General features: G+C 42.4%; 3 protein-coding genes across 3 annotated transcripts in view; 2 read left to right on the top strand and 1 right to left on the bottom strand.

The window, feature by feature from the left end:
• The window catches only part of LOC141207902 (uncharacterized), a 999,716-nt gene that overhangs the window by 530,815 nt on the left and 455,982 nt on the right, over window positions 1–12,919 (top strand). The window lies entirely within an intron of this gene.
• LOC141207932 (uncharacterized) overlaps window positions 1–12,919 on the bottom strand; it is a 258,486-nt gene that overhangs the window by 133,711 nt on the left and 111,856 nt on the right. The window lies entirely within an intron of this gene.
• On the top strand, window positions 7,278–12,655 carry LOC141207926 (uncharacterized). The gene is made up of 6 exons (XM_073664495.1): window positions 7,278–7,421; window positions 7,551–7,730; window positions 7,813–7,936; window positions 8,020–8,114; window positions 8,313–8,403; window positions 11,230–12,655. Exons 1-6 carry the CDS (start codon window positions 7,350–7,352, stop codon window positions 12,084–12,086), a joined length of 1,419 nt encoding a protein of 472 aa, XP_073520596.1. The 5' UTR covers window positions 7,278–7,349; the 3' UTR covers window positions 12,087–12,655.

Raw genomic sequence — 12,919 nt, 5'->3', positions numbered from 1 at the left:
ACAGGCTTTGGGTGCAGGTGGAAGACCGAGAGGAGGTTGAGGAGGCAGAAGCAGTGGTGGAACTTTGACATAAAGAGGATTGACGCACAACTCGTGGGGATGGCAAGACTTGGACAGCAGCCCCTTGTCCTGCTGTCACCATAGTTACCCAGTGCCCAGTCAGCGACATGTAACGCCCCTGTCCATGCCTACTCGTCCAAGTGTCTGTGGTGAAATGCACCCTGTCACACACAGAGTTTCTCAAAGAAGCGGTGATGTTGTGTGCGACATGCTGGTGGAGCGCAGGCACACCTTTCTTTGAGAAGTAGTGCCGACTGGGCATCTGGTACTGGGGCACTGCGACGGACATAAGGTCTCGAAAATCCTCTGTGTCCACCAGGCGGAAAGGCAGCATTTCTGTAGCCAAGAGCTTGCAGATGGTGAAATTCAACCTCTTAGCTTTCTCATGGCTAGGAGGAAATGGTCTTTTACTTGTCCACATCTGAGGGACCGAGGGCTGGCTATTGTGCTTAGACGGGGTTGATAAGGGTGTCCCCGGCAAACTGCCGGTCTGTGAGGAAGATGCAGGTGGACATGTTAGGTTGCCTTGATCCAAAGGTGGTGCTATCGATGTCGGACAGCGCTCAAGACCAGCTGGTGTTACCACCCCCAAAGAAAATGATGACCTGCCAATCACGCTGGCTGTTGCGGGTAAAGAGGTGGCAGGTCTGCGCCCCAAAACAGGTGTGACTGCTGTCCCCCCAGTCACAGAGGATGAAGAGGCCGCGGATGCACAAGATATGGCAGACGGTGGTTGGCCCGGCCGGCTAGACCGCATTGTAGCACACTGAGCTTCCCACTGCAACTTATGCTTCATGTCCATGTGCCGGTTCATGCATGAAGTACTCAAACTATGTATTTTTTGGCCTCTACTTAGCTTTTGCTGACAAATGTTACAGATAACACGAGTTGGGTCATCTTTATCGATCTGAAAAAATGCCCAGGCTATGCAAGGCTTAGCACCCATGCGACCTGAAGAGCCACCACGACTTGTGGTGAGAGGCAGAGTTGTGTTTGAGGATGCAGTTGTTGACGTGCTTCCAGTACTACGTCTCTGTCCAGGAAGGCGCAACCTGACCTCGTCGTCACTAGCATCTTCCTCCACCTCCTCTGCTGACCTCATCTCTTGGCTGACTGTGGGTTGACAGTAAGTGGGATCTCCGACCTCATCATCATCACCCTGTGCGTTATCACACCCGTCGTCCTCAGAGCCAACCTGTTCCTGCCCTGACAAAAAACTAAAGTTGTCGCTCCAATCAGGTATTTGAGTCTTATCATCGTCTTCCTCATTGTCTCCACCAACAGGAGTTACAGTTTGGGAATGAGGGTCTACATTATGGTCAGAACCTTCTGCGTCTGGTCCTGGATCCGACTCATAAAGATTCTGGGCATCAGTGCAGATCATTTCCTCGTCTGGATTCACAGAAGCGCTGGAGTCGACCTCTGATTCCCAGGCTATAGTATGAGTAAACAGCTCTGCAGACTCAACCATCTGTTCTACCTCATACTCAGACGGGCAGCTGGAGATTTGGGAGCTGTGAGGAAGCAAGTGCGATTTGGGTGACACCTTTGAGGACTGGAGTATTTGTGATGTTGAAGTTGATGTGGAGGAGAGCCCACTTAAAGGAGCACTTGATATCCGTTGAAGCACCTGCTGTTTTTGTGCCTCATCTGGAATTTGTAGCGATTGGCGTGGCCGTAAGAAAGGGATCTTATCACATTGTCCGCTAAAAGAAGTAGACATTTTAGTTTGGCTGGAAGATGGTCTTTCTTCTGCACCTACCCCACGGACACAACCTTTTTTCCCCTTCCCAACACGCCTATTCCCCTTTCCACCAGCAGCAGGCCTTTTTCCACTCATTTTGGTGGTTAACTAATTCACAACTCTGGAGTTGTTTGCACAAAAAAACAATGGATGGTAACCGAGTAGAGCTGAGTGGCCAAACTGTGGTATTAGGCCAAAACTATTGGCTGGGTTAGATGCAGAAAAAAAATATTTTTAATTTGCAACCTGATGGAGGTCAGTATAGATGGACTAATAGACCAAGTCCCACACACCGCTAGAAGCCCAAATATTTTTTCAGAGCTAGATGCAGAAAAAAATTATTTTTAATTTGCAACCTGATGGAGGTCAGTATAGATGGACTAATAGACCAAGTCCCACACACCGCTAGAAGCCCAAATATTTTTTCAGAGCTAGATGCAGAAATTTTTTTTATTCAATTTGCAACCTGATGGAGGTCAGTATAGATCGACTAATAGACCAAGTCCCACACACTGCTAGAAGCCCAAATATTTTTTCAGAGCTAGATGCAGAAAAAAAATATTTTTAATTTGCAACCTGATGGAGGTCAGTATAGATGGACTAATAGACCAAGTCCCACACACCGCTAGAAGCCCAAATATTTTTTCAGAGCTAGATGCAGAAAAAAATTATATTCAATTTGCAACCTGCTGGAGGTCAGTATAGAAGGACTAATAGAACAAGTCCCACACACTGCTAGAAGCCCAAATATTTTTTCAGAGCTAAATGAAGAAAAAAATTATTTTTAATTTGCAACCTGATGGAGGTCAGTATAGATGGACTAATAGACCAAGTCCCACACACCGCTAGAAGCCCAAATATTTTTTCAGAGCTAGATGCAGAAAATTTTTTTATTCAATTTGCAACCTGATGGAGGTCAGTATAGATGGACTAATAGACCAAGTCCCACACACTGCTAGAAGCCCAAATATTTTTTCAGAGCTAGATGCAGAAAAAAAATATTTTTAATTTGCAACCTGATGGAGGTCAGTATAGATGGACTAATAGACCAAGTCCCACACACTGCTAGAAGCCCAAATATTTTTTCAGAGCTAGATGCAGAAAAAAATTATTTTTAATTTGCAACCTGATGGAGGTCAGTATAGATGGACTAATAGAACAAGTCCCACACGCTGCTAGAAGCCCAAATATTTTTTCAGAGATAAATGAAGAAAAAAATTATTTTTAATTTGCAACCTGATGGAGGTCAGTATAGATGGACTAATAGACCAAGTCCCACACACTGCTAGAAGCCCAAATATTTTTTCAGAGCTAGATGCAGAAAAAAATTATTTTTAATTTGCAACCTGATGGAGGTCAGTATAGATGGACTAATAGACCAAGTCCCACACACCGCTAGAAGCCCAACTATTTTTTCAGAGCTAGATGCAGAAAAAAATTATTTTTAATTTGCAACCTGATGGAGGTCAGTATAGATGGACTAATAGACCAAGTCCCACACACCGCTAGAAGCCCAAATATTTTTTCAGAGCTAGATGCAGAAAAAAATTATTTTTAATTTGCAACCTGATGGAGGTCAGTATAGATGGACTAATAGACCAAGTCCCACACACTGCTAGAAGCCCAAATATTTTTTCAGAGCTAGATGCAGAAAAAAATTATTTTTAATTTGCAACCTGATGGAGGTCAGTATAGATGGACTAATAGACCAAGTCCCACACACTGCTAGAAGCCCAAATATTTTTTCAGAGCTAGATGCAGAAAAAAATTATTTTTAATTTGCAACCTGATGGAGGTCAGTATAGATGGACTAATAGACCAAGTCCCACACACCGCTAGAAGCCCAAATATTTTTTCAGAGCTAGATGCAGAAAAAATTATTTTTAATTTGCAACCTGATGTAGGTCAGTATAGATGGACTAATAGACCAAGTCCCACACACTGCTAGAAGCCCAAATATTTTTTCAGAGCTAGATGCAGAAAAAAATTATTTTTAATTTGCAACCTGATGGAGGTCAGTATAGATGGACTAATAGACCAAGTCCCACACACCGCTAGAAGCCCAAATATTTTTTCAGAGCTAGATGCAGAAAAAAATTATTTTTAATTTGCAACCTGATGGAGGTCAGTATAGATGGACTAATAGACCAAGTCCCACACACCGCTAGAAGCCCAAATATTTTTTCAGAGCTAGATGCAGAAAAAAATTATATTCAGTTTGCAACCTGATGGAGGTCAGTATAGATGGACTAATAGAATGATGCTATGCCCAAAAGATTTTACTTCACTAGGTGCAGTAAAAAAATTGGTATTCTATACACAGGTGTTATATCTTGCAACACAGATAGGCTACTCCACTGACTAACACACTCTGCAATAGGCCAAAAAGGATTAGCTTTGCTAGATTCAGCCAAATGCTGTGAAAAAAACTTGCACAGCACTGGCACAGACCTGCCTGGCAAAAACTGATAGGAACTCATGTAACCTAGTCCTGAAAAGGACTCCAATTACAATTAGTCTTTACTCCCACAATCTATCTATTTAAGAGCACAGACCTCCCTGATAAAAGTCGTAGGAAATGCTGTAACCTAGTCCTTAAAAGGACTGCAATCACAACTATTCCCTACTACCAAGCTATCTGTATATTTGTGCGAAAATTGGCTTGAAATTAACAAGGTATAGCGCACACAGCAACAGCGGTGCTGTCTAACACGCAGCTGCAGCAGTGAGAAAATGGTGGCGACGGGGAAAATGGCTTGGTCTTATAGGGCAAGGACATGTGACATACACTGCCAATCACACATGCCCTTGCTTGTGTGAAAAAAAGCACTTCGCTCCGTGTGTGCGCTGCTGATAGGCTGACAGATTGCACCTCCCCACTGCAAATGCGGGAAAGAGAAAAAAAAATGGAGATCTTCATTGTTCCTGCAGAGATCCATCCCCTGCCCCTCCCCCCGCCCCACTGTACACTCAAACTGCGTATTAACATTAATTTTCATCATTACTGAGAAAAAATCCAGTTATGATTTTGGTGCACGAACAGTTATCGAACATAACCTCGAACAGCCGAATTTTTCTCAAATTGTTCGTGTTCGCCGACCGGCTCGAACACCGCCCAAAACAGCTCGAATTTGAGATTGGCGAACAGTTCGAGTAGAACAACGCTCATCTCTAGTCGGGAGGCCTCCAAATACATTGTATAGTTTACCAAACCCCTCGAAATCAGTGCTATCATGCAGCTTTAGTCTAATGTGTCTGGGGGCGTTAAAAAGTAACTTATGGAATGCTTCCTTTGGCCCAGCCTAATAGACATTCGTACATTGCAGGCCCAAACACCATTATTAGACATTAGTATTGTAGGAACTAGGCAGCCCCATACTATTGAGCACTTGGGGGAGGAGGGGCAATCAGTCGAACTCTGTCAAACCTTCTTAGATGCCATGTTTGCTTTTTGCAGGAGCAAGTGGTTAAACTGCCAGGGATTTTATTGCAGCTGCAGCTGTGCCATCCCTGCGGTGTACATCTATGTTCTGGTGCCCAAAAGAATTTGTATGAGAACAAAAACGAATGTTTAAAAGTGGCAATGTGTCTTCTGCTTTTTGCATGTTTTTTTTTTTTTTTTTTTTTTTTTTACAAGAATTGTTGGTGCCAATTTTCTTTTGAATCATTTTAATTTCTGCTTTTTTTCTGGGTTTTTTCTTGTAATATAGGAAAGCCTAAGGCCAGAAGTAAACCCCATAATACACTGTACATGGAGACTTTAGTATCAAATCATTTCTGTCTGCGGTGTTTGTGCAAGCAAAACAGCTTTTTTAAAAGCCTCAAACTTCTGTGTGTGAATTAGACATGAGATCTGACTTGCTAAAAGATTACAGTCTGAGGAAGACGGGAAACATTCGTATAGACGGCCAGTGGTGCAGTAGTCAGTGACGGACTCTGGCCAAATATGGTTTTAGAGCCGTAGTAGAAGATGTTGCATCATCATGAAGTAGTTATTTCTCATGTCACTTGTAATGAATATCTCCTGCAGTATTGCGAATGCCAATTCCAGTGTCGGAAAATGAGACGAGAATTAGCGTTATGGAAGGTGAGTGTCAGGAACTCGCAAAGAGACGACACCGGGAAGATCACACAATCTCTCACCATTGCCGTCACTCTGTCGGGATATGTATATACGCCCCCGTACAGTCACTGTCAGCTTCACGATAACCCAATTATTATTATTCGCTGCCACCACCGTCCAGATTTGAAATATAATACAGGCCTGGTTTGACACCTGCACTCTGGTAGCGTTTATGGCTTCGGGGGAGGGAACGATTACAGAGCAAGAGAAACAGGACTATTACATTTTATATTTAATCCAAAATGAAGGCAGTGTTATGAAAAATATTGAGGATTTTACAAAGGAGACAATACAGTACTGAATATACAGGTACACAATATAAACAGGATTAAAGAAGACTTGCTTAATAAACATATTGCAGAGACAATTCCGTTTAACTGGAGGGGGACGCCCCACTTATTGATTTGACTGTTATCGAACAAGATCTGTTTATTATAGTCTCCATACCCCCCTGGCAATGAATACTCCTCCATCCTCCGTGGATTCTTTTATGCCTAAGGGGAGACATGCCCACACAGATCCTAGGATGACATTACATGGGCTGGTCTCCAGCCTCCATATTTTTATTAGGATATCTGGCTTTTGCGATAACTTATTGTTGGTTGATCGCAGAAGCCCGGAAGTAATACCATTTTTTCAGTTATGAATTTACCTTCCTTTAGAGACCACATATGACATAGTTGCAGTCTGTTATTTTGTTACTTTTGCACCCCGGAGGGGCTCACAACTACGAAAAAATTAGCCTATTGTTCCTTGGCTGACCCTGCCACTAAAAATATGTGTCCCATTATTAGCGGAGTTATGGAACTTCCAATATTTCTTATTTCGTATCAGCTCCGGATATCCTGGAGTTTGTGTTAAACCCCTTTTAAGCCTAAATGAGTTTTCCTTCAATCTCTGCCCCTGCTGGAAAGTGTCAATCTATCCCAGGTCTGTGCTAAGAGGAGATGCATTCGTATGTTAAGTGGGTCAGTAGCACCTTTTGTGCTTCATTTGTCTACAAGTGACTTCTGCTGTGTGTGTGTTAAATTGCATGGAAACAATTGGTCCAAATGGTGGATAAGGGAGGGGTGAGAGGGAAGAGGGGTTTGGGAGAAATTGTTAATATTTTCTCAATATTTCCCTGACAGTGAGTCTATGAGAAACTTATTCAGCTGCTGACTCCGAGTAAGAAATTGCTTGTTATCTATGGCCTAAGATATAGGTTTTATTAGTAGATGTAAAGACAAAAACTAAATACTGTAAAATAATAAATCTCCTCATATGTTTCCCCTTATTATCTCCAGTAATTGTATTATTACACAGGACTTTTATGATGCTACATCGGCTCATCTTCTTCTCATTCAGGTCCCTAAAATATCGGATCCTCTCAGTGAAGATCTATATAAGAGAATTTTCCTGATTTACCCATCAAAGATAGTTATGGACACAGACACGATGGCGGAGAGGATATTACACCTCACCCTAGAGATCCTCTTCCGGCTTACTGGAGAGGTGAGAGATTCTGATGACGTCACATTACATCATTCTTATCTATGGGAATAACAGATGGACAGAACTGGAGAGGTGAGGACTCTGGAAATGTCTGTAGTGAGATTCATTAATGTGTCTCTCCATAACCAGGATTACACAGTAGTGAAGAAGACCTCTAGTGAGCGCTGTCAGGACCCTTTGTCTGAGGGATGGGGAAGACCCCTGAGCCCAATCACAGGGCCTCCACCTCACCCCCTGATACACGAGAACATCAATGACCAGAAGATCCTAGAACTCAGCTACAAGATGATTGAGCTGCTGACTGGAGAGGTGACACTGCTGGGAATGCTGGGACATTATACAGTAACGCTATGACGGGATCGAGGGATGACGGTATCATTGTATGTGTCAGGTTCCTATAAGATGTCAGGATGTCGCTGTCTATTTCTCCATGGAGGAGTGGGAGTATTTAGAAGGACACAAAGATCTGTACAAGGACGTCATGATGGAGGTTCCCCAGCCCCTCACATCACCAGGTAATAGACAGGACTAAATACACACGACCTATAATTATCTGTATGTAAAGAATGAATTCAGTCCCTGTATGTGTTTCCTCCAGATCTATCCAGTAAGAGGACAACACCAGAGAGATGTCCCCGTCCTCTTCCACAGGACTGTAAACAAGAAGACCCCAATGTTCCTCAGGATCATCAGGTAGATGGAGAGAAGGTGTCATGAGATCTCCCCTATGATGTGTAGACGTTTGTGAAGGTCTTGTGCTCAGTCTTGTTTTATCCACCAGTATTATGTGTTTTATACTTGTGTAGTGAGAACGGTGGAGATGGCAGGATTAGAGCTGATCATAGATGGGACTTCTCCATCTGTCTGTGACTTTTACAATATTTGTTCAAGGGTGAAGATCTGACCCATATTAATACTACAGAGATATATGTGAGGGGTGATGAGCGGTGTAAAGAGGAGATTCCTACATATGACTACCCAGGTGAGTAGTGACCACTAAATGCAGACAAGTCACAGATTCTCCTCAGACACCGGCTGTGGCTGCTTTATCGGTGGTGTAGTCCGGCCATATGACAATCGTGTGATCACCATTTTGCCGCTGGAGCATAACATTCTCCTCCATCCGAAAATGTTCAATTTACTTTGAGAAATTGTGAAAAGCCCTTTTTTTTTTATACAACTTACAACCTGGAGGATCCACCTGCCCCCTGGGATTAGAAGACGCTGACCGTTACCTGCCCAGATCTGTAAACTACAAAGCCAAATGACAGCGTACGTAGAATGTGCTGACAAGTGAGAAAATCACTTGAAGAAAAATACTATGATGGACCTGTAAGAGAAAGTGGAGGGTAATGATGCTGTTGGCTTCCCAGAACCCTGATATATTATTGGATGAATCTACCTTCTCTCCCTTCTGTGCTGCTGAATGTGCTCATATGGTTCCTACAAGACCAGGTCCAGTCTTTCTGGCCAAACTTCACTTTTATGATCGACAACATTAAATGTGCAGTGAGGGCCAAGTGTGAATTTCTGTACAATAACAACAGAGTTTCCCTTTATTCTGACTTTTCAATTTCTTTTAAAACCAACTAACTTCAAACAGGATTGTGATAAACTATACAAAAAACATTACACCTGTGCCATGATATATCTCTAAGCTGTGCGTGGCTGATGGCTGTAATATACATTTATTCACGCCTGCAGGAGATGTGTTGGCTCCAGCCCTGGTTTAGATTGCCAAGAGCCACCGAGCTCCATACTCTAATTACCCCAGAGAGGTTTCACCACTAGTTACCCATTTTTCTCTGATGAAGACTGTTGAGTTTGATCATTTCAGTAGATGTGTTATTGTCTATAGTCACAGTTTTTGACTTCAGTAATTCTCTGATTTAACCCCTTCCCGCAGCCAGTTTTCTGTTCCTAATCAGGGCCATTTTTCAAATCTGACGTGTGTCACTTTATCTGGTGATAACTTTGGAATTCTTCACAAAGGATAATAGGAAACAAATGGACCTTACAAATTATTTTCCAACTTCTTTTGAATCTGACAATCCCCTATATACGGTTGTGCACTACTGTCTGGGCACATGGCAGGTTAAGAAGGGGAGGAGCGACATTTAGCTATTTGAATGCAGATTTTGCTGGGATAGTTCGCAGACACAATGTATTGGGGGCACTGTTCATGGTCACCTGGAAGATCAAAAAATGGCCACCAAGAATAGGCTTGGCACTATCTACCCTGTTTACAGATTTCACAAATTACTTTGCTCATCACCGTTTAACCCACTGTTTCCCAAACCTCATCCTCACGGCCCCCCACAGGTCATGTTTTCAGGATCTCCTTAGTATTACACAGGTGATTGAAGTATCATCAAGGCATCAGGATTTCTCTCACCTGTGCAATACTATGGAGATCCTGAAAACATGACCTGTGGGGGGCCGTGAGGATGGGGTTTGGGAAACACTTGTTTAACCCCTCTACATGGATCTGGACTTACACAGAGACCCCTAGGCTTGGGCCATGGTGTTACCTGCTGTTCTGTGGAGTGAGATGGGAAGAAGAATAGTCAGGTAGCCGGGTCAGAACCAAGAAGATAGAGAAAATCCAAAATTAGAAGACACGAGTAGTCAGTAAACGGGCCGGGGTCACAGCAGGAAACAAATACACAAGCCGGGAGCTGAGCACAGAGGACTGAACCAGAGGAGGACAAGGCTGTAACTGGCAGCTTCCAGCAATATGCTTCCAGCTTTAGTAGGGTGTGGTGCTTTCCAAATGGCTGAAGCAGGGAGCAGATTACTCCAGCTGGACAGCACACACACCCATACTGCCAGACTGGATGGTACTACTGGTCCCAGCAATTCTAATCTTAGTGGCTGGACAGAGCCTGCACCGCCCAGAGCTTTTGGTTCTGACGTCTCCTCCATCACCAGCGCCGCCTGCAGAATGAATAAGGCGGCGCCTGGTGACAAAAGCAGACGTCACACAAGTCGAAGCAGGAGGAGAAGTAGACGTCCCAGACGAGATGGTATAGACCTTTTGCAGAAGCCCTAATATGACAAAATGTCAGAAAACCAGAGCAGTAGAAATCCCCATAAAGTGACTCCATTTTGGAAATTATAAAACTCGGTGAATTAATCTATAGGAGTAGTGACTATTTTGACTCCACAGGCTCTTTCCAGAAATTAGCACGCAGTGGATGTTGGAGAGTGAAAATTGCTAATATGCCATTTTATTATCGAACACATAGTACCCAGATTGTGCTCCAGGAGACACACACCATAAATTAAGTGGGTTCTTCTCATTATAGTAATGCCAAATACATGGAGGCTATATGTGATTTAGGCACATAAACTACTGCAAAGCTCATAAGCGAGGGGGAGATCTGACTTTGGGGGAGCGGATATTGCTGGATTGGTTTATGGAAGCCATGTTGCTTTTCAAGAGCCTTTGAGCCACTAATAATGTGGAAACCTCTGGTTTTCCATTGACAGATGATGGACCTGAGTGGGGACTTGTTTTTTGTAGATGATTAGAAGTTTTTATTGGTATTATTTTCACCTACATAACATTGGCGGCTTTTTATTCCATATTTTGGAGACAGAATGAACAAACAGTTGAACACTACGATCCACTGGTTCATCCTATGAGGTTTTCTATTAGACTGTGAACTGTTATTGTCCTGGTGAATAATTCAATTTTTTTTTATATAACTTGCCTTTTTTACAGACAGTATAAGTACAAATGTTCAAAAATATAAAATTCAAGGATTTTTTCTTAAAAAATAATAATTGGTTTTCTTCTTGGCAGATGACTGTACCAGGAGATCAGAGGGACAGCTGACACCTTCAATTTTCAAATCAGATGATTTTGAGATCTCACAGGATACAATTGAACTGAATGCCATTACTCCAGATAAACCATCATTCCTTCACAGCAAAGATCTGTCATCTGATCATTTGAAACAGATCCTGTCTTCTGATTCATTACCGACTACTAAGGAAAATCAAAGTCACAAAATAAGCATTAAAAAACAAATTGCTCCTAAAGCAAAGAAGCCATTTTCACATCCAGAATATACAAATAGTTTTCCCCTCAAAAAGTCTTTTCTTAAACATCAAAAAATTCACACAGCAGAGAATAGATTTTCTTGTTCCAAGTGTGGGAGATGTTTTAATCAGAAATCAGATCTTGTTAGGCACCAGAGAACTCACACAGGGGAGAAGCCATTTTCATGTTCAGATTGTGGGAAATGTTTTGTTCAGAAATCACAACTTAATATACATCAGAGAACTCACACAGGGGAGAAGCCATTTTCCTGTTCAGAATGTAGGAAATCTTTTACAAACAAATCAGCTCTTATCGCACATCAGAGGACTCACACAGGCGAGAAGCCTTTTTCATGTTCAGAATGTGGGAAATGTTTTACAGAGAAATCAACTCTTATCACACATCAGAGAACTCACACAGGAGAGAAGCCTTTTTCATGTTCAGAATGTGGGAAATGTTTTACAGCGAAATCAACTCTTATCAAACATCAGAGAGCTCACACAGGGGAGAAGCCTTTTTCATGTTCAAAATGTGGGAAATGTTTTAACCAGAAAGCGTATCTTGATAGCCACTGGAGAACCCACATAGGGGAGAGTGCCACAACTACACCCAACTAGTCTATGTACCGACTTAAAAGGCACTAGCTGTACAACTAAAAATGCCACCACGGACCTAACTCCCTAATAGGCCGTTGAGTTTCTCGTACCTCCTGAGGAACCAGAGGGGAGGCCGCAACACACTGTCACCAAGGGGAAAGGAAAGTATGAAGTAAAATATGAAAACCCTGAATGAGAAACAAAAACACATTCATATAGGGCAAAGAAGGCAAGCTAAGGAGAACCAAAAATAAAAGGAACAAGTATAATCTCCCAGAAACCTAACATTGTTAGAATGAAAAGATACTGGGAGGGAAAGCAAACTGACTGGGAGGATAGTTTCACCTTTGTGGTGAAACTTACAGCATTCATCCTCACCAACTGTAACTGTAAAACCTGTCCATTTATAATGACCATGGACAAGATAAAGATTCCCAACTCACATCAGGACCACAAGATCCCAGGTACTTTCAGCTACATCAAATCTAATGTAGTGTACTTAATTATATGTACCAAATGTCCAACTGGGGGTCTGTATGTAGGGGAGACAGGGCAAAAACTTAGAACAAGGATGAATTCTCATCGCCACACAATAAAAGAAAAAAGAATAGATCTACTTGTGGCCAAACATTCATGGACATGAAATTACTTGTATTAAAAGGTAACTTCAAATCTCAGAGAGACAAAGTTATGACAACCTTTGACACACTCAGAGCAGGAATGAATGTGTCTCATGGATTTATGTCTTTACATCAACTAAGGAATGTGCTCCTCAGACCGTTTGAGGGCATCACAATCATGGGCCCGACCTCAATCACAGGACAATAAAACTTTCATACTCCTGATATTTGAAT

This window comes from Phyllobates terribilis, unplaced genomic scaffold, assembly GCF_046119375.1.
Source record: "Phyllobates terribilis strain yellow unplaced genomic scaffold, ASM4611937v1 Scaffold_167__1_contigs__length_4167997, whole genome shotgun sequence".
NCBI classification, from domain to species: Eukaryota; Metazoa; Chordata; class Amphibia; order Anura; family Dendrobatidae; genus Phyllobates; species Phyllobates terribilis.
Note: the sequence above shows the minus strand (reverse complement) of the source record. Positions and strands in the feature narration are given on the sequence as shown.

What these genes read in the sequence shown, in the direction of transcription:
- LOC141207926 (XM_073664495.1), top strand. Translation starts at nt 7,350, where the DNA reads ATGGACACAGACACGATGGCGGAGAGGATATTACACCTCACCCTAGAG. An exon ending in TCTTCCGGCTTACTGGAGAG is followed by an intron (nt 7,422 to 7,550) that starts GTGAGAGATTCT and finishes CTCCATAACCAG; the next exon opens with GATTACACAGTAGTGAAGAA. An exon ending in CCAGCCCCTCACATCACCAG is followed by an intron (nt 7,937 to 8,019) that starts GTAATAGACAGG and finishes TGTTTCCTCCAG; the next exon opens with ATCTATCCAGTAAGAGGACA.